We start from the raw sequence: 26,557 nt of genomic DNA, 5'->3' as shown, positions 1-26,557 counted from the left end.
ATCCTAGCCACCCAGCTCCTGATGGTCCTGGCCTCAGCCCTGGGAGGGGCTAGGGTCCACATCCTCATCCGGGCAAATGTGCAGGGTGACAGTCTCCCCCACTGTCCCAAAGCTGACCGTCTGGGTGGAAACCTCCGTTTTGAAGCTGCTCTGGCCACTGTCCACAGAGCGCTGAACCTGAGTGCAGAAGGACGGCTTCCGGGACATGGTACCTCCAGCCCGGGCCTCCTGAAAGCAGAAGGAGATGCCCCTGGCGCCAAGGTCCTGCGGCCCTGATGGAAACGCCTCCCGGGAGCTGGGCGTGCGTGTGAAGAAGCCAGGGGAGGTTCGGGAACCTGGCGGGAGCCCCACGTTGAGCAGGACGGGCTGCCCCACGGTGGGCTCGCTGATCTCTCTCTGAAGCACTGAGATTTCGCAGGGCGGGTCATCGGAAGCACTGGGCATGGGGCCGCTGCAGCCAAAGGTCTCCCCTTCCTGGGGCACGTAATCCTCCAGGTCAGCCAGCGTGAGTGCACGGCCGTTGTGTGTGAGGATCTTGGGGTCCCGGCCCTGAAGACCATCGGCACTCAGGGGCTCTTCTGTCTGGTAGGTACCTCTTTCCTCCGTCTCCTCCAGGGGTGCCTCCTCTTCAGCAGCCCAGGGAGGGGAAAGCTCAGGGGTCCCTGGCCCCGTTTCCACATGGAAGACTAGGGGCTCGCCAACACTGGCCATGGCTGGGGGCTCCTGGGTCAACAGCTTGTTGTTGGAGTTGTTTGTATTGGGGTCTCCTCCAGGCATCCTGCCAGGCAGTGTGGAGAGAAGCCCCTCCGAGCTGCCAGGCGTCTCTCTGGCCAGAGACGCGCCCGTCGAGCCAGTCTTCTTCACCCGAACTTCAATGGTCTCCTCGACCTCCACCCATTTGGGCTGGGGCCCAGCGTCCCCAGGCAGGGCTGACACGTGGGCCTCGGGCTCCGTCACGTACAGAGTGGGCACAGTGGGCCTCCAGCCTGGCTCTGCCTCGGGCCTGCAGGATTGGCTGGCTCCTGGCGAGGGCAGCAGCTCAGGGGCCAACAGGCCTGGCTTGGGCAGGCTGGCAGGGTGATAGGAGTGGGAGGGAGACTTGCTGGGGGACTGGCGTCGGCCACGGGGGCTCTTCACCACAGTGGTAATCGTCTCCTCTCTGTGGGGAGAGGGCCGAGAGGAGATAGGCACAGAGACCCAGCCTCACCCAGCGCCCTTGCCATCAGCACATTCGGGGGCCAGTGAGAGAGATCAGGTTAATGTACAAGCAAGCGAGTGGCGAAATTGCATAAACTAACTCCTACACGTGGGCTTAAGCCGGACCTCCAGATCCCCATCCAGAGAACCAAAGAAACAAAGCACAGAGTCTCATCTGGCCAACCTCAGGCTCTAGTGTACAGATCTCAAAATGAGGGTTGAGGCATCAGGGGAGGCCCATGCTATATCACGCAGGTACCTCCAAACCCCAGCCTGGTTTGTAACGTCATGTGTCAATCTCCCCTCCTTGTTTACGGCTGTCTCATTTTGGAGACACCAGCCCTCCTTACAGCGCTAATGAAGGGGTGCAAGCCACACAGCCCTCCTTGTTGAGCCCATCAGTGCTTTGTGCTTTGTAACACGGCAGGAGGGTGGTGGGGGTTAGAGGGGCTCTCAGACGGCAGGTGCCTCAGTGATCCTCGGTTAGGGACAGGCTGGGCAGCTGAGGCCACAGGCGCAGGAGGAATGTCAGAGTCTTGACCCGTGGCCTGTGCTCATGGCCTCCAGGTCTGGGGATGTGAGGCCCGGCAAGGACACCTGGCTCTAGGCATGGCTTGGCCAGTCATGGGCTGTGTGACCTCAGACAAGTCCGCCTCCCTCTTGGGCTCCATTTCCCAAAACAGGAGGGGGATGGAAGGGGAAGAGGAGATAGACTCAAGTCCATTTGCACGTGAGTGTGCATGGGGCGCTGGCCAGGGACCTTGCAGCAATTCTGGTGGATGGGTCTGACCCCCTTTTACAGGTGCAGACAAGGCTGAAAAGGGCTCGAAACTTGCCCAGAGCCAAGAGTCAGAAGCCCACCAGTCAGCCCAGGCCTTCCTATGCCAACCAGTACGCCTGACCTTGCCAGGTGCTGAGGGTGCAGTGAGTAATAGGCAGGGAGCAGGGACACATTTAGTAACACACAGCTCTCCTGGGCCCCAGGACCTGCATGTCCTCGCGGGCTCAGGCAGAGGGACCCGGCATGCATATGGCGACAACTCAGTGCTGTCACCAGCTGCCTGCAATGACTAGGACTTTGTCTGTCTCTTGTTCAGCTTTGCTTTTGTCTAACTCCCAGCTCCATACAGGAGCAGTTACTCCCAGGCATGGGCCCAGAGATGTGTGGCCACACCTTGGGGTACATAGCAAGTACGGATCCTGCCTCCTCCGGCCCTCACCCGGTAAAGGGGAAATGCCATGCCCCCTTAACTCACGGGGAAGTTGAGGCGCGGAGACGTGGCCTGCTCAGGGCCACAGGCCTGCCTTCCTGCTTCACGCAAGACTCAGTGGCACTAGGCTTGTCCCTGGCTCAGAGACTGCCCAAACCTGGGCAAGGCCCCATCTGCTGGCCTCACACTGCCTGATTTGCTGAGCCAAGACAGTGAGTCCAGCGGAACTGGACAGCTGGCTCCCTCCTCCTAAATGCACCCCATGCTCCGCTCACTGCTGCCCCCACGAGGGCATGTAGGCACCCTGCTCTGAGGCCACCGGCACAGCACTTGAGGCTGCCAGGTGGCAGGGGTCTCTCTCCCGTTTCCTTCTGGTACCCCTTGGCTCCCTAGAGCCCCTCATCGTGGCGCAGGCGCAATGTGTGGCGTGCCCTTGCTGGGACGCTGCGCCAGGCAGTTGCCTCTCTCCATCCCTCAAGATGAAGGGCTACACGCTTCCTTGCAGCGTGAGGGTTGCTACCTCCCTAAGCCTGGAATAGACTGCCTCGGGAGTTACCTAGTCCAGCCTCCCATAAGCACGAGGACACCCTAATGCCTCCTCAGCGGGGCTGCCCGGCCCCATCTCTGTTCCTTCATTTTGTCTTCCGTAGAATGTGAATCACAATGCTCCCCTCATAGATGCAATGCAGAGGTGATCTGTGTAAAGCCCTGGCATGGTTGCATGCCTCCAGGGATGGGACTTACTTCTGCCCCAGGCAGACCCATCTATTGTGAGGTGGCAATCTGCTTTGGGGGAGAAGGGAGAAAGTCACGGAAGGGCTAACCCAGGAGCTTATCAAGACGGGATTCTCCAGCGATATCACCACCTGCAGGCACCTATAGGAGGTCTTATGCCTATGGGGAATTAAGAGGTTCCCCATCCTGGAGCCTCCCAGTCCCCTGGCTTTAGGAAATCACAGTCTTCCTTCCTCCCGGATTTTACAAGCTCTTCCACCTATCTGCGTCACACATCTCCTGCTGGAAGTCCTTCCAGATTATCCAGGTCAAAACCAATCCTGCCTTCTGTGGGTTCACCTAGCTCTGGACCTCTTGTATTATTTAATTATCAACAGCATGCGTGGCTTCTCCTCAGCCTTGAAGGCACTGAAGGATGGAGAATGGGACAGTGGGTGTGGCACTGAGGAAATGAGTTCTCGTCTGGCTTCCAATTGTGAGCCACCCTCAGCAAGCCTCCTCTCTTCCCTGAACCTCAGTGTCACCACCTTCCTAGTGTGAGGGCTGAGTTTGGAGACCTCTGAGGGCCCTAGAGCTGTGCTGTTCACTATGGTTATGCTATTTTAATTAAATTCAAAGTGTTGAAAATCGAATAAATTTAAAAATCTAGTTCTTCAGTCACACTAGACAAGTCGCCACACGCGGCTACTAGCTGCTGTAGGGGGCTGTGTAAATATAGATTATTTCCATCATCACACAAAGTTCCATTGGACAATGCCCTAGGGCATCCTAGGGTAGCATTCTGCCTCTAGTACACTGGGGGAAGCAGCTTTCAGTCCCTGCTCCCCGCTAACTGGCATGATTCTGGGTCCAAGCCCTGGGTGAGCCACTGTGACGTACACAGAGTAAGTCTACCCTGCTGAGGCAACGGGGCCATGAAAAGGGTACTTAGACCCTGGAAGAGACAGCTTTGAAGTGTGAAGGTAGCCAAGGGCCCAGGGGGAGGTGAATGCCCCGGGAGTATCTGCGAGGTGCTGGCAGTCTGCGTGGTGCACAAAGGCCATGTGGGCAAAGCAGTCAGACAAGCAAGGGGCCAAGCTCCACAGGCACGGTCCAGGGAGGTTAGTGGGCATGCAGGGAGCACTGCAGTCAGAAGGAAGGTTAGGAACACGCCTGCACTTACATGATGACGGTTTTCTTGGGGACTTTAGTCTCCTGCTCAGTGACTACAAAGAAAACAGTCGGAATAGCGAGGGTTACAGATCAGCCGGTGTTTGGGGGCTGAGCTATCTGAGTGGCATGGCAGGGTAGTAACCTGCTCAGCTTAGGAAACTGGATCCAAACCCTGCCTGACTGTGTGGCCCTGGTAGCAATGTCTCAGCTTAGAGACCCAGGTCCCTCATCTTTAGCCTGCCTTGAGTGGCTGGGGAATGAGGAGTTGTGATAACAGTGTGTCCCACGTGAGGGAAGAATCCCTCTTGAGGGGTTCTTGCAGGAGCTTCAAGGAGAGTAAGGGCTCTGTCTAGGCTGCCCACACAGAAATCCAAGCTTTTCCTTCAGCCCATGTGCCCAGGGAGCCCTGTGAACTTGTCAGGCCTGAAGTTCCACTTTTCATAGAAACCGAGGCCTAGAGAGGGAAAAGGAACGGCCTGTGGCTGATAGGCAAACTGGGACCGGGGTGGCTGGTGCCTGTTTCACAAAAAAATCTAAAGACCAAAGGGCGTCTCTCCAGGGCAGAATGACTCCGGAGTCCTAGAGGTAGCACATCTGAGTCCTGTCCCTCTGGGAGTGACCTGAGGATGCCTGAGCAGGGTCCTGAGCTCTGAGTGAGCAGGGAAGCCTAGGTCTTCCCATAGGAGCACCCCACAAATTCAACTGTCTCTTGACTTTCCTAGCTTTCCTCCTTGCTGGAGCCAGCAGGATACGGCCTGTGGTTCCCATTTTGCTGATAGGGGACCCACGTCCCAGGGACAGGGCGGGACCCATTGGGAACCTGGCAGCAACTACTCCCCACCATCTCGAGGCCTCTTCCTCTGTAGCTTTTGGACAGGGTGAGGCTTGGCACAGAGATGCCTCTCCCAGCCTTGCCCAGTTGGATAGCAGGCAGCCCACCAGCTACCAGCACCCATACATCTCAACAGTCCCTCTCGCCATCCTGTGGGGAAAATTGAGGGGGAGGCTCAAAAAAGTCAAGTGGCATGGCCTGGGGCGCACAGCCTCCTAGTCCCTGGTCGATGGGATTTTCTGCTCTGTTGCAGTGCCACATAGAAAAAGAACTTCCCTTAGATGACTGTGGGTATCTTAACCTCGTCTCCGGTTAGATGAACGTGAAGGAAATGTACCAGCTGTGTCTGTATGGCACTTGGGAGCCACATTTACTGTGCGTGTTTGTGTGTGTCCATGCTAATGTGTGTGTCTGCATGCACATGTGTGTGTGTCCGTATGTGCTTGTGCAAGCTGCCTCCTGGAGAGAGACGAGTCCACTGGAAGAGAGAATGGGATCCAGCCAAAATATCCTGTGTGTTTAGACTTAGTCGGGCCCAGAGAGCACCAACTTGTTGTGGTCTGTAGGCCAAGCAGTGAGAGATCCAGGGCTCCTTGCCTCACCCTCCCTGACAGGGGCCTCATTCTGTTGCTTTTGGGGGGGGTGGCTAGGGCACCTGTGGGCTGCTACATTCCTGGCACCTTTGTTCCTGACCTAACCTGCCACCAGGTGGCCTCTGGGCTCCAGTGAGTACTGGCTGTGGAAGGGGTGCAGCTGTGCAAAGTGCGGCTCCTGGCCCTGCGCAGTTTCACAAGCGAAAGGGCAGCGCCCCACCCCACAGGGCCAGCCAGGGCCCGTTCTGGCTGCAGAACCACCGGGTTAATGATGAAGCGGCAGGACAGGGTTAGGAAGCAGGAGGCAGCGGGCTCCAATTGCAGGGTCTGTGAAGACTGGCCTCTCCTCATGAGGCACGAAAGCCATTTCCGGCACAGGTGGGCCGCCCGTCCTCCACACCCTGTGTCCACGGGACCTTGACAGAGACCCATCATGACAATGAAGTAAATGGCTCTGTAGGACGTGCTTGTCACCAGTCGAGAGGGTGTGCTGAGGTGCATGCTGAGCCCTGCTCTGTCCGACGTAAGATGCCACAGGGCAGGATAGAGGTGCCGGCAGATGCCATGGGGCCCTCCGATGGGAACCGGCTGGACTGGTGCCCTTTGGGGCTTGAGGAACAGGATCCCTGCCCACGAGGGAAGGAAGAGTCCCTAGAGGGCGTCAAAGGCCCCAAGGCTGAGCTCCTGGCGCCAGATGGCCGACTCTGTGAGGGTCCAGACAGACAGCAGCCCCTGCACGTTGGGCCCTGGGAGGGATTGATCCGGTGGCTCAAGGCGTCAGAGAAGCCAACTTTCAGGACTTGGGAGGACACGTACCTCCCAGCCCATCCTACTGTGAGAGCTGCAGCTCCACCAGCTTTTTGGGTGCAGCTTCTGCTTGCATGCCCCCGAGGATGGGAGGCTCAACATCTGTCCTGGCAGCCCCTTCCGGGTGAGGCGGTTCAGACTGGGAGAAACTCTCCCTGGGGCTGCTGCCTGCCCTGGGCCATCCCCGGGCTGGGCCCAGCTGGGACCCTGGAGCCAAGCGTGAGTGGAGGAGGCATCTTGCCACCCTTCACCTCCTGCCCGGGAGCACACGGCTCCCTAATGAGGCCCATTCTGCAGCCCAGACCCCTCGCAGCCTGGCCCAGGCCAGGCCAGGGAGGCCAAGCCACGGCATTCTCTCTTTTCCTCAGCCAGCCCCACCCAGTGTGGACGGATCAGGCCCCTGACACCTGTTCCCTCTCCCAGGAGCCAAGTTGAGATCCAGCAGCCTGCTTCTGTGGAGCCGTCCCTCTTACCATCCCTGCCACCCGTCCTATAATACCCCTCCGACCACTGCCTGGCCGGCTGCTCAGGACCCAGGTCTGGGCTTTGTATGCACTTGTTATTCCCCCAGGGATGGTGAGCAGGGCTTAGGGCCCCACCCCCAGCCCCTCAGACTGCCCCTCCAGCCTTCCCCAGGCTCTGGGTTCACAGCCCACCCTCCTCCGGCCCACATACATGCTGCTCCAGTCAGGAACTGGCGACAAGTGCTTGCCCTCAACCTCTGAATCCCCTCCTCCGTCCTTGCTTCCCCTCATCCAGGAAGTGTGCTCTGATTAGAGGCGCTGATGGTTTCACCCCACCTGGCGCTGCCCAGGCATGTGGCGGGTCCAGCCCAGGCCGAGACTGGCAGAGGAAGCACTCACCTTCCACGGCAGCGAGCTGCTCCACGTGGTGCTGTTCTCGGGCCTGCAGCGCCGGGCTCTGCATGAATAGCTCCGCGCCGCCCCGTTTGGAGCCCAGCCGGTTCACCAACTGCAGGGCAGACAGCAGAGGCTCACTTAGAGCCCGTGGCTCTCCAGGGGGCCTGGGCAGTCTCTTGGAGGCCGTACAGGCCAGATGTAGCATGGGGGGCCCACCACGGCTGTTCCTAGAGCTGCAGAGCCTGACCACAGGGAAAAGGGTACCGGGCGAGCCACTGTGTCCCCAGCACTGACCAGGAGCTTCCTGTGATGGTGGGGACACTATCTGCTCTGTCCAGTGTAGTGGCCACGTGGGCTCTGAGTACTTGAAATAGAAGTGAATCTTCACCTAGAGTTAACTTTAACTGATTTAAATTTAAATCACTGTGTGTGGACAACAGTGACCGAAATGGACAGCACAGGTCCAGAGCTGACATGGGTCCATTTTTTCCCTGAGAGTTGCCATGCGGAGCAGGCCCCACACTTCCCCCATGAAGGCTGCCGGCAGCAGCAGTAGCTAGCAGCCAGGAAGAACCACAGCCAGCACACACCTTCCCCAGACCATTGCCAGTTCCCCCCGGGCCACGAGGACTGAGGGGGCTCCACCCAGGGCCCGCTTCCTCCGTCCCTGTCTTCTCAACATGGACAGTGGGTGACAGTGGCCTGCTGTCCCCTCATCATGGACAGTGGGTGACAGTGGCCTGCTGTCCCCTCATCTTGGACAACGGGTGACAGTGGCCTGCTGTCCCCTCATCATGGGCAGGGGGTGACAGTGGCCTGCTGTCCCCTCCTCATGGATGGTGGGTGACAGTGGTCTGCTGTCCCCTCTCTCATTGTAGTCAGGAATGGTGGTAACCAGGCAGGATCCCCAAGACAGGTGCCCTCAGCCCCCTCCCCCTGGGCCCACCCTCCTCACCTCACACTCATAGAGGCCCAGGTCCTCCTTGCCAGCTGCCCGGATCTTCAACACCAGCAGGCCGCTGTGGGGCTCACTCAGGGTCTGGTATTTGCCCCCAGGGGTCAGCAGGGCCCCATCCTTGTACCACCTAAAGCCAACCCCGGGGGTGGTCAGGTGGGGTCTCCCCAGGTCCCCCATGCTCAGGACCCTCCCCTCACCCACCCTGCAGATCCAGATGTCCTTACAGAGGACATCCCTTACATCCCTCTTGGATGCCACCCACCCAACATCCTCTGTCCTCCTCGCTGCAGCTAGAGCTGTGTTCAGAACGTGCTGCAGCCCCATCACGCCCACTTCTCATCGGAAAGGCTGAGGTTCTGTGTCCAGCCTACCCCAACCCAGCGAACGGGCTGCCCACCCTCATTTTTCAGGCAGGCAGGATGGCCCCAGGGCAGGCCCACCTGCCCACCTCCACCCTGGCCCCAAGCTGCCTGGCCCACCTGATCTGAGGGTGTGGGACACCTTCGATGGTGCAGGTGATCTGGGCATCTTCTCCTTCCACAAAGGGCACTGCCCGGACCTTGTTCACAAACTGAGGCGGGACTGCAGGGTCCAGGGAATGTGGGGAGAGGGGAGAGAGACAGAGATTGAGAGATGGAGAAAGAGACAGAGACACAGAGAGAAAGAGATAGACAGATAGAGAGAGACACAGAAACAAAGAGATGCAGACAGAGGAACAGAGATACAGGGAGACAAAAAGACAGAGAGAGACAGAGACAGATAGAAGGAGAGAGACACAGAAATTGATACAGAAATACAGAGAAACAAAAAAGAGATGGAGGCAGAGAGATGGACAGATAGAGACATAGAGATACAGAGAGAGACAGAGACAGAGAGAGACACCATGACGGAGCAGGACCCCATGCCCACCAGCGAGTCCCCCAACCTCAGTAAGATGTTCACACCCACCCCCTGCCAGCTCCATCCACAGGCCCGTGCCCCCCCCATGAGGGCTGATACCCTTCCAATGCCCAGAGGGTGGGGCCTGGGCACTCACACTCTGGCCTTCCCCCCAGGGCTCACCTTGCACCAAGATCTTGCCCAGGGAGCTGGCATTGCCAGCAGCACTGGCTGCAAAGCACATGTACTGGCCAGAGTCGACACCAGTCAGGTTGTCCAGGATGAGGGCACACGAGCCATCAGGGTCTTCAATGAGGATGTGATGAGGGTCCACGTCCACTGGCTTCCCATCTGGAAAGGAGAGGAGGGCCGTCACAGAGGGAACCCCATCAGGGACAAGAGACTGGGCCTGCCTGGGGGTCACAGTCGCAGGGTTTGATGGAGGAGGCTGTCCCTGCAACACAAGAGCCAGTGTGTGTTCCCTGCCAGGGGTCTAGCCAGCCAAGCTGACCTGGAACCCTGGATGGAGACGTGGCGCACCGTCCCCCATCTACTTCCCCAGACCTCATTGGGCACAGTGTAGCCTCTTAAAGGCAAGCTCTTAGCTGGAGGCAGGGGCCGGGCTGGAGGACCCAAACCCAAGGAGAGGACATCTCCTTCTGATAACCAGACCCTCAATCACCTCACCAATGATTCTGCAACTATCCAGGGGCCTCCAAGGTACTGACCCCACCTAGTAGACATACTCGGGCACCACCCATTTCTTTCTTTCTTTTTTTTTTTTGTGGTACGCGGGCCTCTCACTGTTGTGGCCTCTCCCGCTGTGGAGCACAGGCTCTGGACGTGCAGGCTCAGCGGCCATGGCTCACGGGCCCAGCCGCTCCGCGGCATGTGGGACCTTCCCGGACCAGGGCACGAACCTGTGTCCCCTGCATCGGCAGGCGGACTCTCAACCACTGCGCCACCAGGGAAGCCCCCACCCATTTCTTTAATCACCCTCATCCAAATGCCCATCTAACATGTCCAGCTGTAACACGTTTCTTATCTGGGAGAGGGATGGTGGGATGTGCATCTTTCACTACAAAGAATTCTTTCCTCCATAAATATGTAAAATTTCATAGATGAACACTTTCCAATAACTCTGTACTTTCTGAACAAGGTTGTTTAAGTTATAACAGTTCATAAGCAGCACCTTGACTTCTGATTCACAGGGAACCTTAAGAAACAATTTAAAAATATATCCCCCCAAAAGCCTCCAGCTACCACCTCATTTCTCTGTGCCCCTGTATGATAATTCCAGGAAAGAGTTGTTCTCACTCTCTGTCTCCAGGTGCTTCCCTTTCCATCCTTTCCCAAACCCACACCTCTTGGCTTTCACCTCGCACACAAAACAGCCCTTGACAAGGCTACTGGTGACACTGTCAATCTGTGGTCAAATCTCAGTCTTCATCTTGCTGTCAGAAGACAATTCTCCATGGACTTCTGGCATTCCTGCACAGTCAGATCCTCTGGGCAAAGACACCTACCGCCAGCACTGACACCCCAGGAGCCATCCAGGGCAGCAGGAACAAGCCCTCACCTTCCTTCCCTATGAGACATTTGCTTGTCTTCCAGGGCCATAAGTCACTTCTTGCTCTGGAGGGAAGGATGGGAAGATGTGCCAGTAGCCCCAGAAAAGCTCAGTATCTCCTAAAACTTGGGGGTTCTCTCTTGTGGTACAACCCACTGCATGAAGCTGACATCTGGTCCCTGGATGTGCAGATCAAGGCATGGGCAGCCCACGCTGCTCTTGCTGTGAGAAACAGCCTTTGTCTCTGACCTGGGGTCTTGTGTCTTTTGTTTGTATCTGGCTGGTAGGCTGGCTTGCTGGCTTGCAAGCCAAGAAACGTCTCACAGTTTCTGATCTGCAATTTTGGCAGCAAGGAAGGGATACCTGTCAGAGACACAGCATCCCAAAAGAGAAAGAAAGTGGTCCGTGGGCCAGTTAACAGAACATGAGGGAGGTCCACAGGAATCAGTGGTGAACATACTGACCACACTTCATGGTCAGCTGGGCAGGAAACAGCTACTTGCTGTGAATGGAGAGAAACTGAGCAGGTGGCTGCAATCTGAGCACTGAGAAGTGGGCTCAGAGACAGACACTTGAATAGTGCCTTGGTGGATGTACTCTTTCCTTGCAGCGGGGACACTGCTGGTTCAGCCTCAGGTCAGCCCCACTTCCCAACAAATATTAGAACCCATGCTGAGTCCCAGGAAGGTTCCATTCCCTTCTTACCCCAGTCACAGAAACACACACCTACATTGGGTGCAAAGAGAGAGCCATCACCAATCCTGATGGGCAGAATGCAGGTAGGAGCAGGGCTAGAACTCAGGGGTGAGAGGCGTGGGCACCAAACACGTGCAGCATTCTTTTAGAGTTAACAATAAAGGACCTCAGTGCTTGCTGTGAACCCTGGCTCGGGACAACTCCCTGATATAGACAAACCTCTACAGGGAACCATCAATAGCTGGCACATGGGCTCGTGGCACCTGGATGGTGTCTAGAATGCTGGTGACACACTGGAGAAGGTGATCCAAAGAGATGTAAGTGCTTCCTGACAGGTGGCCCTGCCTCCTTGGAAAACCCACTCAGCCCTTATGGGAAGACCCAGAAAGAGGATGGGAGGTGTTACCATGGCTCTGGGCCAGTGGAAACCCCTGCTAAGTGGATCCCATCCAAAAGGTCACCACCATGCAAGTTAAACCCCAGCCAGGCAAGGGGCACAGAGCCCCTGAGAACAATGTGATGTGGTTTTTAAGTCAAGCGGTCCCTGAAGCTAAAACTGATGGGATCAGTAGTGACAATCTTGCTGCCCCATTTAGGGCTTTCAGTGAGCCCAAAAAACTGGATATTACTGAGCTATGGAAGTGTGTCTTGTTCCATCCCTGGCCCCTTCCTCGTCCTCCACCTTCACCTCTGTTTAAGAGAAAAATAATCAGAAGATGGGGCTTCCCTGGTGGCGCAGTGGTTGAGAGTCCGCCTGCCGATGCAGGGGACACGGGTTCGTGCCCCGGTCCGGGAAGATCCCATGTGCCGCGGAGCCGATGGTCCCGTGAGCCATGGCCGCTGAGCCTGCGCATCCGGAGCCTGTGCTCCGCAACGGGAGAGGCCACAACAGTGAGAGGCCCGTGTACCGCAAAAAAAAAAAAAAAAAAAAAAAAAAAATCAGAAGTGGGCCTTCGTCTCCCTGTGCCCAGAGGGACCAGAAGCCCTACATGCCCATCTGATATGCCAGGCACCTGAGGCAGGGGGAGAACTTGGATTTTGATGGCTCTGCTGGACACAGGCATCTGATTCCACTGATGGGATGTGAGCAAGGTTCCCAGAGAGCAGGAAAAGTAATGTCACCTTGGGGTCAAGTCAGGGTGCTGTGACTGTGGCTTCTACCTCTGTTCGGAATTCCCTGCTCCACACAAGGGTGGGGACACCCTACACTTGGATAGGTGGCTATAGAGCATGTAACCAGGTCCAGCCCAGCAACCTGTCACTTCCCAAGATTGCCAACAGAACCCCAGGAGGAGAAAGGAAGTTCCAGGCCTCCTGGGTGATGTGAAAGGAGCCAAGCTAACGAGAGAGGCCGAGTCCAAAATCAACAGCCAGAGAGAGTGGTGGCTGGCAGGAGATTGTCACCAGCCCAATCCAGTCACTGGTCCTGTGGCTCCAGCTGGCTTGGACAGGGTGGCTGTAACAGGGTCTGCTGTGCAGGCTAACAGCTCCTGGTGGGAGTCCTGGGCATTGCAGCCACCTGCTTTTCCTTCCTGCTGGCATGCAAGGACCAAGACCAGAGGTCCCTGCATTCGCATGGGCATGATCTCTAATACACATCTCTGGTGCTCTCTGCTCCCTGCTCGCTGCCCCCCCCCGGGGGGGGGGGCGTGGATCAGGACTTGGCCCTCACCCCCGACACTCAAGCTTCTGCCAAATGAATGACATTTTGCTGGCTGGTGAGTCTGATTTCTCCTGCCAGATGCTACTTTTCCTGGCAAAGGTTATGTGCTCACTGACCTTGAGATGTTGTGAACGCCCTGGCTATGTGGTTTGACACTTAACAGGCTATAGACAGGTGGGTTGAAGACACCCTTCCTTGGGTCCGTGAACCATGGAGGCAAAGTGAGGCCACTGATAGGGCTCCCACCAGGGTTCCTGTGTGGAGCCGTTGCATTGCACGTGGCACTGAGTTCCAGTGCATGCCAGACAGGGGACTGCCGAGAGAGGCTCTGAGATGAGGGGGGTGCACATCACTTGGGGTGGACCCCCCATCTAGCAGATGGGTGCCTCTCAGGGCCATCTGTGGTGTTTCCAACTGAGATGCTGCTTTAGGTCGGTGAATGGCCAGCTCTGGCCACACCACATGGCTGTGTACGCTGCCTGGACCACCTGCGGTTTGAGAACCTGTGTCATCTCTCACAGAAGCTGCCCAGCATGAATTGACCGTCTGACTGTCCCTTGCCTCCTCTACTCACTGGACACAGCTGTCCTCAGAGGGGGTCAAAGCCTGCAAGCTGCTCACAGGGTAATGGTCAGTGGATTGTCTGGATACAGCTGGGAACCTGGGATCCCACTCTGACTGTTCCTGGGCATGGTGCATCCCTCATTCCCCTCCGATGCAGCCCGGCGGGCACACTTTCCTGGGGGCAGCCCAGCTGAAAGGTGGCGGCTGAGGGGCTCATTCTTACTTCTAAATAACTTTTATGGGATGGTTTTGTCTCTCTGGACACATCGTCACAGGTGCAAGTTTGGGGTGTGAGAAGGGATGGCAGGGAAATGGAGCTGCACTACATATGGGTTCTGTGAGGCAGCTGGGAAGGGAGCTCCACAGACGCCAGGACCCCACAGACTTCAGAAGGACGATCCCCAGGCTGCTGCGGGGGACCAGCTGCTGCTCCACTGACTCTGGCCTGAAGCTCTGACAGTGGGACTGGGACGGCCCCTCTTTCATGTCCCAGCAAAGTGCCCCTGCATGTCTTCTCCAGCCCCATTCTTAGCCATTCTTGGGTGAACAAATGCCCCAGCTGGCTGTGAACAAGCAGGACAGGAGGACTGACTTCCCTGGGACAGCTCCTCCAAAACCAGGACTGGACTCGGCTACTGGGACTGAACTAAGGATTCAGGATTTACCTGCCAGCCCGGAGGAGACCTACCTGCCAGCCAGGTGAGGCCTAATAAGAGTATCTTGGTTTACCTGGGAACCTGGACCACGCCAGATGGTCTATGCCACACTGTGATTTAGGGTGGGGGCTTTAGGCCATACTGCATCAGCTTGACCTCAGAGGGGCCAGAGATTGAGGTCAGCCATGCAGGTGGTCAGCCTACGTGAATGCCCCAACAGAAACCCTGGACAACAAGGCTCAACAAGTGAGCGTCCCTGGTTGGCCACACTCCGTGTGATGGCACACATCTGTACTGACAGGAACAGGCATGTCCACACAACTCCACGGGGGGGACATCTGGACCATACCTGGATCCCCAACTGGACCCCACCCCATGTGCCTCTTCCCTTTTACTGCAGTAAACCAGAACCCTGAGCGGAACGGCTCTGCTGAGTTCTGTGAGTCCTAGTGAATCACTGAACCTGAAGGCGGTTATGGGACCCCCAACCTTGCAGTTCGTGTCCAGTGAGAATGGTCTTGGGCTCCTGACCTCAGTGTTCCTGGGGACCCCCAAACTTTGCAGCTCCCATCACACACAGAGTCAAATCTGAGACCCACACGGCAGCCCTCAAGGCCCAGCATTCCCCAGCCTCATTCCCCACTACACCTGCCTCAGTGCCTCCCCCTCCCCTGTCCGCCTGGAGCCTCACTGCCTATTTGGAGTTCCTCCAACATGTCTGCATGATGACTACTCTCTGCCCTTCACTCTGCCTTATTTCTCTGGCTGGTCACAAATATTACACATTTGTCTATGTGCTTGTCATCTGTCTCCTCCCCTAGAAGGTCAGCCTCCTTGGACAAGGTTGATCTGCCTGTTCACTGCACCTTCCCTGCACCTGGAATGGTACCTGGGCACTCAGCACAAACACGGCAAATGAGAGAGCTAATGAGTGAGATTCGGTGGTGGGCAGAGTCACTGCGTCAGAAACACGATGCATACCTAAGCAGCCTCCGCCTCTGTCCCACCTCATCCACCCGTGCACGCTGGCCAGCCTGTCTTTGATTCAGGAGCAGGAGACTGGAACAGGAGGCCTGTCTCTTGTGTCCAGTCCCTCAGCCAACCCCACCCTGGATCCCTGGTCCCCTGCCCAGCCTGATTCCCTCTGGGCAGCTCTTGCTTGTTGCAAGATCAGTATCCACCGGCCCCCCAAAGGCCTACCTTTGTACCAGCTCACGATGGGCTTGGGTGTGCCCGTCACACGGCAGGCTAGTTTGACTGTCTCGCCCAGCTCAGCCGTGCAGTCGGCCAGCTCCTCTTCAAATTCCGGGGGGCCTGGGGATACATACACAGGGCCTGGAGCACCCACCCGTCCCCTCAGGTGCACACCTGGCAGGGCCAGAGCCCCATGACCAAGGATGTGGTTGCAACAGATACCACCCCTCGTGAGCCTTTATCCATAGTCCCACACTAGGGCCTGGATGGGCATTAGGGAGAGCGACACAGGTTGGCTGTATACTGGGGAGTGGTAGGGACTGTGGAAAAAGAGGGCATGTTGAAATGGGATCCTCTCTCCTGTTCTAAGTGAGGAACTTCCGGGCCCTTCACATTCCTAACACAGTCTGGGCACCTGCCTTGTGCTGGAAAGCCCCCAGTGAATCTCGAGGCTCCCCTCAATTCTGGTCAGGGCCAGCCCTACACTCTGATTAAGGGCTCCCGAGAGGCTGGGCTAACCAAGGTAGAGAGAGCCACTTGCCCCAGAATCGAGCCCCTTCCCTTGTGCCTGCCCAGGTAGGGGCAGGGCGCCAGGGCTCAGGACCTGCCAACCTGGGTGCCCGCAAGCCAGACCGCCAGGCTGAAAGGTTCAGCCTCCCATCCAGCCTCGCCTCATGAGCCCAGGCACTCACGCCACACGGGCAGGGCCAGGCGCTGCTGGATGCCACAGATCTCCTTCACCCAGGAGTTCTTGGTGATGACCGTCCGCGCCTGCAGCAGGTACTTGCGTACTGAGTCCTCCCGCTCGTGCCAAACCTCGAAGGCACGGTCATCGCCCTCCACCTTGTCGTTCAGGTCGATGCTGCTCAGCTGTGGGGGGAGGATGCAGGCTGACTGCCTGGATGCAGGCTGAGCCATGGTCACCCAGGACTGGGCTGCAGGACCGGCCAGCAGCCTCCACCTGCCCGCACATCCTGCATGGCCTCCCTCTGCCCACCCAGGCTCCGCTGGCACCCTGCAAACCTTCATCATGTTCCGGAAGACGTAGCTGAAGGTGTCAGTGCGCGAGTCCCGCTTGGGCTTGCAGACCACCAGGTGGTGGCGGAACAGGAAGACATGCCGGTGGTGGCCCTTCCACGGCATCCGTGCACCCGGTGTCCCCTCCCACACAATGAAGTGGCCCTGGGAGAGTGGTGAGCCTGTGGTTAGCCATGCCCAGCCTGGAGTCCAGCCCTCCACAAGCCCTGGCCACCTGCCCAGGCCCTCCACTGCACCCCTAGCCCCAGACCTGGCGGATGGGCTCGCCTAGAGCCTCCAGGGTGCCCGGGTAGTTCTCCATGAGCGACACGTGCAGCTGGTTCTCGGCACGCTGCGGCAGGGCCGACACCACTGCGTAGGCCTGCTCCAGCAGTGCACAGTTCTGTCCATTCCGCGCCTTGTTGCGGATCAGCTCCTGGGGGAGACTGCGGGTCAGGGCGAGACCTGGGGTGGCTGGGCATGGGGGTGGCCCCGCAGCCCCTGGCCGGCTGTGCCTACCTTGAGGAGGGCCTGGTACTGCTGGACCCGTTCCACCGGCTGCTCCAGGAAGTGTTGCAGGGACGGCGGGGGTGGCTGCGAAGGATCTGCGGCTGACAGCACCTCCTCAGTGTATTTCTGTGGAAATCGCAGGGCTGGGTTCAGGGCGGGGGGGCACAGCCTCCAGATGGCTTATGTCCCCAGAGCCCCAGAGCTGGTGGATCAGGGTCCCACACACAGACCCTCCTCCACAGGTGGGCCCCACCACTGCCCCAGGTGATGGCCGGTGTCACTGTCTAACAGGTGAGCAGAGCTTGGGGTTGGGGGGGGTGACCCTGCCCGCTTTTCTAAGCTAGGGGCCAGGGGGCCTGGGCAGGCTGAAGTGGGGCCTGAGCAGGGTCAGGGAAGATGATCTAAGATCTGGAAGCCAGCATCAAGCCTGGCGAGTGGAGGCAGGGCTGACGGGCAGAGGAGCACCTTGTAGAACTCCTGCACGGCCGTGCTGACCATCGCTGACTCAGCCTGCACTCTGCCCACCAGGAACTCCAGATACTTCTCAAAGGCTGCCTGGTTCTTGATGAAGCACATGGCCACGTCGTCATCCGTGTCACAGCTATGCAGCTCCTGTGAGAAGCTGCCATGGAGGGGAACAGTGGTCAGGTGAGGGCTGACATCAGGACCCTCACCCACGACCCACAACCCAGCCCCAAACCCTCAGGTTTGGGAAGAAACAGGCTCCTTCCCAGGGCTGGGCTCCTGTGGATGACAGTGAGTGTTCTGGGCTGTGAGGGCCACGCATATGTGGTATTGCAGGGCGTGCACTTATGTGCAGGTGTGCAAGCACGTAAGGGAGTACGTGTCTGTGGGTGTACATGCATTCGTGTGTGTGCCATGTACACGTATGCCCACATGTGAAAGGCTGTGTGTGAGTGTGCAGGTATGCACGTGTACTTGTGTGTGCCCATGGACATGTGTGCACACATTTCTGGGGTATGTCTGTGTACTTGGGTTGCAGTGGGTAGGTGTGTCACAGGCATTTCCGGGGATAAGCCAGGTGCACGTGCCTGTGTTCCTGGGGACATGTGTGTACAGGAGTGTGGTGCACCAGTGGGTGAATCGAGTCATCAAAGGTTCCATCTCTTCTCGACTCCTGCCCACTCTCCTGAGGTACAGCCCTGTCGGTACACACATGTGCGAGTGTGGGCATCCACGTGTGTATGCACATGTGTGGTGTGTGTCTGTGCGTGTAGGCGTGTGTCTTGTGCATGTATGACTTGTGTGTGCACACATGTATCTACACATGTGAACCGTGTGTCCACGTGTGTGTCTAAGCATGTGTGTGTATACATGCATGTACACACAGGCCGGGGAATAGCCTTGAGGCCCACCCTGCATGCCCACCTGCTATGGAAGTGACTGATGTCCTGCACATTTCGGAAGATGACTGCCTTCTGGCTGGCCACGGCCGTGGGCACGTGGGGGCAGTGGTCCAGGTACTGCATGTGGTGGTTCTGCAGGAACTGCAGCTTGCCCACAAAGGCCTGCTCCGAGCTCAGCAGCTCCTGGATGATGGAGCTGGGTGGGGAGACAGCCATGAGGGGAAGACCCAGGAGCTTAGCTGCTGAACCGGGCACTTCCAAGTCACGTGCATCCTGCTGCCCACTTTCAGAATGGGCCTGGCAAGCTGGTGGAGGGAGGGCACCCTCACACACCAGGCAGCCCCACCACACGGAGTTTCCAGGCAAGGTCCCGCCAGGTAGAGGCAAGCCCCAGGGGACTTGGGTGTAATTAGCATCCTGGAGGCCCCCCACAGGAACCCAACTTCCCACAGTTCCTGCCGGTGGCCCCTCACCTCAGCCTCGTCTTGTACTCATCCTCCGACACAGCCTCCCCGGGGAACTCAGGGGCCTCAGCTGGCCCCCACTCAGGTGACAGCTGGTGAGAGACAGGAGAGGGTCATAGACAGCTTGAGCACTAGCCTGTCCTTCCAGGGCGAGGCTCCCGCCTTCATGGGGAACGGGGGTACAACCCCAGGACCACCCTTCCAGCCATCCAGGTACCTTGAGCCGCTTGTCCAGGTAGGCAGGAGACACCCAGCCTTGCCGAGAGAGGCTGGATTTGGTGGGTTTGGTACGCACAAGCCAGCGCAGCGGGTGCGCCGAGTCCAGTACCTCCACGTACTGGCCCTCCCGCAGCGAGATGGCGTCCTGCTCAGCCCCCAGGGGCAGGTAGTCAGCCGTGACCACATAAATGTCAAAGATCTGGGGGGGAAGTCACTGAGTCAGACCTGGAGAGGGGCCAGTGGGCCTCCTAAGGGCCCAGGCTACAAGGCCTCTGGAATTCAGTGGAGAAGAAGCAGCCATCCTGAGATTCCATGAAGTTCTAGAACAGGCTCAACCCATCTCTACTGATGGAAATCCTACCGGGGGTGCCAGGTGGCCCACCCCAAAGAGACAAGGAGGAACCTCTGGGGTGCTGGGGGTGTCCTGGGTCGCAGTGGTGATATTGGCCACTCAGGTGTGTGCCCACCTCCTCTGCCCCAGCTCCCCCGGCCCCCTACACCAACTCCACCTTCACCCTGTCCCTGACACTCTCATACCCCCTTGCCCACCCTGCCCCACCCCTCGCCTGCCCATGCACCTCTCCCCGGTAGTCTCCATCCTCGGACTCTGAGGATGACTCCTGGACGCTGGAAGAGGGGCGTGACCGGCCATGCCGGGGGGATGCGGACGGCGTCTTGGACTCCTCATCGCTGTCACCTCCAGGCACCTGCAGCGTGGCTGGGGGACACAGGGCACATGATGCCTTCGAAGGGCCTGCCCCCCATGCCGCCCTCCCATGGGTCTACAGGGCGTTCAGGTGAGGAGGGGCCCCAGTCCTGGGGGCTCAGTCACGGCCACCCCTGGACTTCACTCCATCGCCAGCTACCCTTACCCTGTGTGATCTTGGCCGACACCATCTCTGTGATCTGCGACGTGAGCTTCTTCAGGAACTCCTCCGTGCCCACCTCAGCCAAGGACAGGTGGCCGCAGGCCTCTGATGACGGAAGCTCTCCTGGGGGCCAGACCCTAGCTCAGCCAGCCGTGTGCTCCACAGATGTGCCCGAACACCGCCTCCAGGCCCATCCTGGGCTTGGGGGTCAGAGTAGCCCAGGGACGCACAGACTTGGGCCAGAGCTGCCAGAAGCAGGGAAGGCTGACCACAACTAGGGGTCTCTTTGGCTCAAGGGCAACTGAGCCAAGGTGTGACTTAGGGGACCACAAACTCAGGCATGACAGTGGGGGCAGCAGGTGGCTGTGGGGAGAGCAGGCAGTCAGGGGACAGCAGGTAGCCAGCATGGTTGCAAGGCGGTGGGCAGGTGCAGCTGAGGGCAAAGCTGGGTAAATGGTCAGGCTGGGGTTGGAGCTTGGAGCTGTGGGGTCCCCAGTGGGGTTTGTGCCAAACTTCCATTTCTGTTGGCCACTTGGCCGCTGGTCTGGGAAGGGGCTCAGAAGGGACGGAGATCACAAGGACCTCAGCCAGGCAGTATAATACGAGGGCAGGTCCTGGACACTGAAGGCAGGGGGCAGGACCCCAAATTGTGGCCCGAGGGCTGGGGGGGCCAGACCCCTGGCAGCTGTGGTTTGATGGCTTCAGGTCGACCTTGATGGAAGTGGGATCCTTTGCAGGTGTAAGGGGCTGGGAGCAGTTGCTGGGGTTACGGGGGAATGAGGGCGGCTTGGGATGGGGGCAGCACAGGGAAGGGAGGGCTGGGTAAATTCACAAAGCAGGTCAGTGGAGAAGTGATCCCAAAGGTGGGCAATGGGTACGTGGGGTGCACGGCTCCCTCCTCTCGACTTCTGTGCAGACTCAGTATTCTCCATAAAACAATTTTTTAAATATGCCAAGGTGCTGGGGCCCTGTGCAGGTGGCCAGGAAGCAGCTGGACATGTCAGGGGGCAGGCACACTTAGAGGCTGGGAATAGGGGGACCCAGCTTGGGGGCAGGGGGAGAAGCCCTGACAAAGTGGGGGCCCTGTCGGCAGCATATCCAGCACCCGCCTCCCCGAACTGCCCCCATGCCAGCCCTGACTCGGCAGCTGCCTGCTCCTAGGCACCCATACAGCCCCCTGGACGTGAGCTCTAAGCCAAGGGCTGGCCCAGCCCAGGGGCCCCCGTGAGCTTCCACATCCTCGAGGGTCAGAAATGGCCCGGAGACCAACCAAAGCTCAGAATTAGGCCCATAAGAGGGCAGGGAGGCCCAGCCCAGAGCCAGGCAAGCAGGTGTTCCTAGGGCCACACGGTCCTGGGGCCTGCCAGCGGGGCAGCCTCCTCCACACCCCCTGTCCCCCACCCTGCACAGACGTGTGCCCACTCAGCCCGTACCTTTCCTCTGCCCAGCGAGGTCAGTGAAACCTGAAGGTTGCGACATCTGTTCAGAAACAAGTTGGGTCCTAAAGGGGGAGGAGGTATCCTGAAGGGCCTGACAGAAAAGAGGGTCTGGGGGCAGTGGGCCTTGATGCCACAGTCGGGGCCCTGGGGAAGTCCTCTCTTTACAATGGGGACCCAAGCCACATGGCCCAAGAGGGCCAGAGCTGGGCTGGGATCTGCGATGGGGCTCCCTCCCAGCAGCAGCACTGCCCCCCACCAGGACCAGGACCCCACTCACCCAGGACCTGCACTCCCAGGACCCACACTCCCGGGACCTGCACTCCCAGGACCCACTCTCCCAGGACCTGTACTCCTGCACTCCCAGGACCCACACTCCCGGGACCTCACTCCTGGCCCCTCTGCCTCTTGAGCAGCCCCTCACTCACCCCTGCAGGAAGGTGGAGATGAGGGCCTCCTTCACCCCGGCCTGCTCCTCTGCTGCCCCAGCCTCCTTAGGTACTGTCAGGAGAACAGGGTGAGCGACCAGGATGACACCTCATACCCTCGAGCTCTGATTCTGATCGGGACCCCTGCCAGGGATGCCTGGACCACCCCCCAGGGGGCCTTGGCCCTGTCATCTGGAGCCCCGAGGAAGACTGTGCCCAGTGTTCCAGCTTGGCCCACAGTCATCCGACCACTGGTAGGGATGGGAATGGGGTCTGCACTTGACTCACCCGCCCTGGGAAGAGCTGAGAGTGACCCAGGAAGAAACCACTCAGGGCGGCGGGGGGCTTCTAGGAGAGTCTCAGCTAGCTGAATGGAGCCCACAGTGTAGGGTGTGGGAGCTGGCCCATGAGCTCTGAGGCTGCACACTACCCACACTGCCCCTCTCCCACTCCTGGCTGGGTCACTCATGCCCACTCACAGCCAGAGACGTGCAAGCTTGCGGAACAGAGGGCTTGGCCAGCAGTGTTTGTGGCGATGCAGGTGTAGGTGCCCTGGTGCTGTCGGTCCACATCCAGAAGAACCAGGCTGTGCTGCTGGGCAGAGCTGGCCACTGTGTAGCCCGGCGTGTGGCAGCCGATCCACAGCACACCCTGCTCAGCCTCCTCCCGCAGCCAATGCACAGCTGGGAGCGGGTCTCCTGCAGGCGGGAGTAGATGGTGGACAGTCTCCCCACACCAAGAGGGTGGCTCTGGGAGGCAGGGGTCACCTCTGAGCCTCCCTAGGAGGGTCCTGAGTGGGTGCGGGGGGGGACCTCCCTGGGGGCTCTCCTGAGTGGGACAGGGAGGCAGGACATCTCACCTTCAACCTTCACTGAGAAGGTGATGCTGGAGCCCTTCTTCACCTTCTTGGAGGTGAACTTCTCCAGGAATCGGGGTGGCACCAGCTGTTGGTGTACATCTGGAGAGACATGGGGCGGTTGGTGGTAAACAGTGCAGAGCCCCAATTCCACGTGGTCGTCCCCCTCACGCACCCTCACGGAACCTGTCCCCAGGGTCCACCCCACCCTCCCTCCCTCTGCCCTCTGGAGTCGGCTCACCGAATGCTGGCTTCTCTTCCGGTTCATTGGGGCCTGAAGAAAGCACAGAAGTCAGGTCTACAGCACCAAGGTGCCCCCTCCCCTGAGTGGGCCTGCCTAGCAGGGTGTGAGTCCCGAGGGTGGCCCCGCCCATTCCTACACACAGCACCTTTCCTAAACCTGGCCGTGCAGACATGGAATTCACTCAGTCCCCACGGACCAGATGGAATGTTACCCATGCCGGCCCAGGAGTCTGGGGCGTTGCTCTGAAACTAACTTGGGGATGCTTGTGCTCAGAACGCCACAACTGAAGCAATGCCACGGACAGTGTTGGGTCCCTAGACCAGGGCAGATTTGGGCAAGACTTGGAATCACCTTGCAGTGCTCAGAACTTTGGAAAATAAGGAAGTTAAGACCTCTACTCCCCCAATTACTACCTGCCTCTTCCTCCACAGTCTACGGAGGGCTCCATGCTTGCCTGGGCCTACTCCACCAGCTAGCTACCCTGCTTGCTGGTCAGTTTTTCATGGGCCCCACGCCCTCTAAGGGCCCATGTTCTCTGGGAGCCAGCTTCTGGCCACCTGTGACTTTTGCACACAGGGGCAGTGACCACTGGGCCCTAGCTCCCAGGCTTGCCACAGCATGGTTTATAGGTGGACATCAACCTGGGTGTGGACACCAAGCTCTGCTGCATCCCTGATCACCCACCTCGGACCAGCAGCCGAGCAGACGAATAAGCAGCACCCACGGTGTTGCTGATGTAGGCCGAGTACTGGCCAGCATCCTCGCTGGTGACCGAGACAATCTCCAGGGTGTGCAGTGTCTTCCTGTCCGTCATGCAGATGTGTGCAGATGCAGTCAGGGGCTGCCCATCTTTGAACCAGTACAGTCGAGGCGTGGGGTAGCCTGGGGCCGCAGGGGGAGTGGTTAGCACAGGGCCACAGCCCAGTGGACACCATGCCCTCCACAGGCCCTCACAGACCCCTGGGTGATCTAACCCTAACCCTAACCCTCCCTCTGGTGGGAGGCAGCTCCTTTCCCTTCATCTCTCTCCCCCTTACCTTTCACCTTGAGCTGGAACTTGGCCAGACGCGTGCCGGGGGCCACCTGGAGGTCTTTCAGGTCCTCCATGACCTGCGGCAGCTGCCCCTCCTCTGGGGTAGACTCCGTGCCCTCCTGCTCCCAGCTGGCAGGGAGAACCAAGAAGGGGCAGATGTGAGATGGACCAGTGAGGGGTCCAGGACAGGAGGGGACCAGGGTCAAGCATGGATGGCTTCTGAGGTCTCCCCTTTCCTGGACAGAGACTGCCGTGGCCTGGTTGAAGGCTCCAGGATTTGGATTCTGTCAGTCCAAGCCAGCATTGCCACCCCCCGCAAAGGGCCCAGGACCACCCCTGCACGACCCTCTACCTGGACAGGTAGCCTTGGGCGCTGAAATAGGACGAGGTTTCCGTGGCATCCACAGCAGTTTCGTAGTCGGTGCTGGTCACTGAAGATGAAGGGTGGAGCTGAAGCGAGGCCTGCACCCCATCTGCCTGGGGAACGGGCCCCACCCCAGAGGCTACCTGATTCTCACTGCGCAGCCATTCCTGGGAGCCACTCACACTTCTGAGTCAGAAGGCATGGGGGACACAGCTACCCTATGGCCCCTCCTTGTCCCCAGGCTGTTACCAGCCCATGTTTCCAGGCCTATAACTAACTACAAGACCCAACAAATTATAAATACTGGGCTTCATAAATAGCAGACAGTGGCAACAACAGCATCTTCCAGTTCCAGCCAACTAAGGAACAAGGATAACACAGGCCTCAAAACCAACAGCTGGGACTTCAACTTCTAGCCACAATGGAGAAGAGGGCCTGGATTTACCCTCTGCTAAGGTCTGAATGTTGTGTCCCCCCAAAATTCATATGCTGAAGTCCTAACCCTCAACATGACAGTGTTTGAAGATGGGATCTTTTTGAGGTGATCAGGCTTAGATGAGGTCTTGAGGGTGGAGCCTAATGAATGGGATTAGTGCCCTTATAAGAAGAGACCCCTTCCCCCTTCCCCCGTGTGAGAACACAGTGAGAGGATGGCCATCTGCAATTCGGAAGAGGGCTCTCACCAGCACCCAATCATGCTAGCACCCTGATTTCAGACTTCCAGTCTCCACAACTTTAAGCAATAAATTTCTGTTATTTAAGCTGCACAGTCTATGGTACTTTGTTATAACAGCCTGAACTAAGACACTGGCCCCCTGAAACAACCAAAGGAAAACAAACACAATACACAAAACAATGGTTGTGATGTTGTGATTTATAATAAGAAATATGTGTTTGGTCTTCCTCCTGTTCCTGACTCAGAACTCCTAAACCCTTGGAATTTCCTAAGTGAGGAGAGGCACAGAGGTGGGGTTTTTTATGTTAATGAAGTGATTTTCCAAAAGCCCCTAAGGATGGGGGCTGATTGCCGGGGTAACCAACCATGTGACTAGAAGGTTGATAGCCCCTGACATCCAGGGAGGGGAGAGGGGCTGGAGATTGAGTTCAATCCTAGGAATAAACCTACCTAAGGAGGCAAAAGACCTGTACACCAAAAACTATAAGATGCTGATAAAGAAATCAAAGACGACACAAACAGATGGAGAGATATACCATGTTCTCAGACCGGAAGAATCAATATTGTCAAAATAACTATACTACACAAAGCAATCTACAGGTTCAATGCAATCCTTATCAAATTATCAATGGCATTTTTCACAGTAGAACAAAAAATTTTACAACTTGTATGGAAACACAAAAGACCTTGAAGAGCAAAAGCAATCTTGAGAAAAGAAAAAAAACGGAGCTGGAGGAATCGGGCTCCCTGACTTCAGACTATACTACAGGGCTACGGTAGTCAAGACAGTATGGTACTAGTGCAAACACAGAAATATAGATCAATGGTACAGGAGAGAAAGCCCAGAGATAAACTCATGCACCTATGGTCAACTAATCTATGACAAAGGAGGCCAGAATATACAATGGAGCAAAGACAGCCTCTTCAATAAATGGTGCTGGGAAAACTGGGCAGCTACACGTAAAAGAGTGAAATTAGAACACTCCCTAACACCATACACAAAAATAAATTAAAAATGAATTAAAGACCTAAATGTAAGGCCAGACACTATAAGACTCTTAGAGGAAAACACAGGCAGAACACTCTTTGACATAAATCACAGCAAGATCTTTTTTGACCCACCTCCTAGAGTAATGAAAATAAAAACAAAAATAAACAAATGGGACCTAATGAAACTTAAAAGCTTTTGCACAGCAAAGGAAACCATAAACAAGACGAAAAGACAACACTCAGAAAGGGAGAAAATATTTGCAAACGAAGCAACTGACAAAGGATTAATCCCCCAAATATACAAACAGCTCATGCAGCTCAATATCAAAAAAACAAACAACCCAATCAAAAAATGGGCAGAAGACCTAAATAGACATTTCACCAAAGAAGACATACAGATGGCCAAGAGGCACATGAATAGATGCTCAACATCACTAATCATTGAGAAATGCAAATCAGAACTACAATGAGGTAGTTTTCACCTCATACCTGTCAGAATGGCCTGCATCACAAAATC

At 57.4% G+C, this 26,557-nt stretch overlaps 1 protein-coding gene across 1 annotated transcript in view; it reads right to left on the bottom strand.

The window, feature by feature from the left end:
- Window positions 1-26,557, bottom strand: part of OBSCN (obscurin, cytoskeletal calmodulin and titin-interacting RhoGEF) — a 176,668-nt gene that overhangs the window by 15,939 nt on the left and 134,172 nt on the right. Inside the window, 25 exon segments of the mRNA XM_073801960.1 lie at window positions 39-1,159; window positions 4,306-4,348; window positions 7,391-7,499; window positions 8,343-8,472; window positions 8,825-8,927; window positions 9,408-9,575; window positions 15,574-15,687; window positions 16,260-16,437; window positions 16,591-16,749; window positions 16,856-17,020; window positions 17,104-17,220; window positions 17,560-17,716; window positions 18,484-18,657; window positions 18,935-19,017; window positions 19,143-19,343; window positions 19,723-19,862; window positions 20,017-20,136; window positions 21,447-21,514; window positions 21,878-21,950; window positions 22,357-22,575; window positions 22,737-22,835; window positions 22,975-23,007; window positions 23,662-23,859; window positions 24,015-24,139; window positions 24,363-24,441. Of these exon segments, the coding sequence (XP_073658061.1) occupies window positions 39-1,159; window positions 4,306-4,348; window positions 7,391-7,499; window positions 8,343-8,472; window positions 8,825-8,927; window positions 9,408-9,575; window positions 15,574-15,687; window positions 16,260-16,437; window positions 16,591-16,749; window positions 16,856-17,020; window positions 17,104-17,220; window positions 17,560-17,716; window positions 18,484-18,657; window positions 18,935-19,017; window positions 19,143-19,343; window positions 19,723-19,862; window positions 20,017-20,136; window positions 21,447-21,514; window positions 21,878-21,950; window positions 22,357-22,575; window positions 22,737-22,835; window positions 22,975-23,007; window positions 23,662-23,859; window positions 24,015-24,139; window positions 24,363-24,441 (4,176 nt within the window).

This window comes from Tursiops truncatus, chromosome 3, assembly GCF_011762595.2.
Source record: "Tursiops truncatus isolate mTurTru1 chromosome 3, mTurTru1.mat.Y, whole genome shotgun sequence".
NCBI lineage: Eukaryota > Metazoa > Chordata > Mammalia > Artiodactyla > Delphinidae > Tursiops > Tursiops truncatus.
This window is presented reverse-complemented; position numbering and strand designations above follow the sequence as displayed.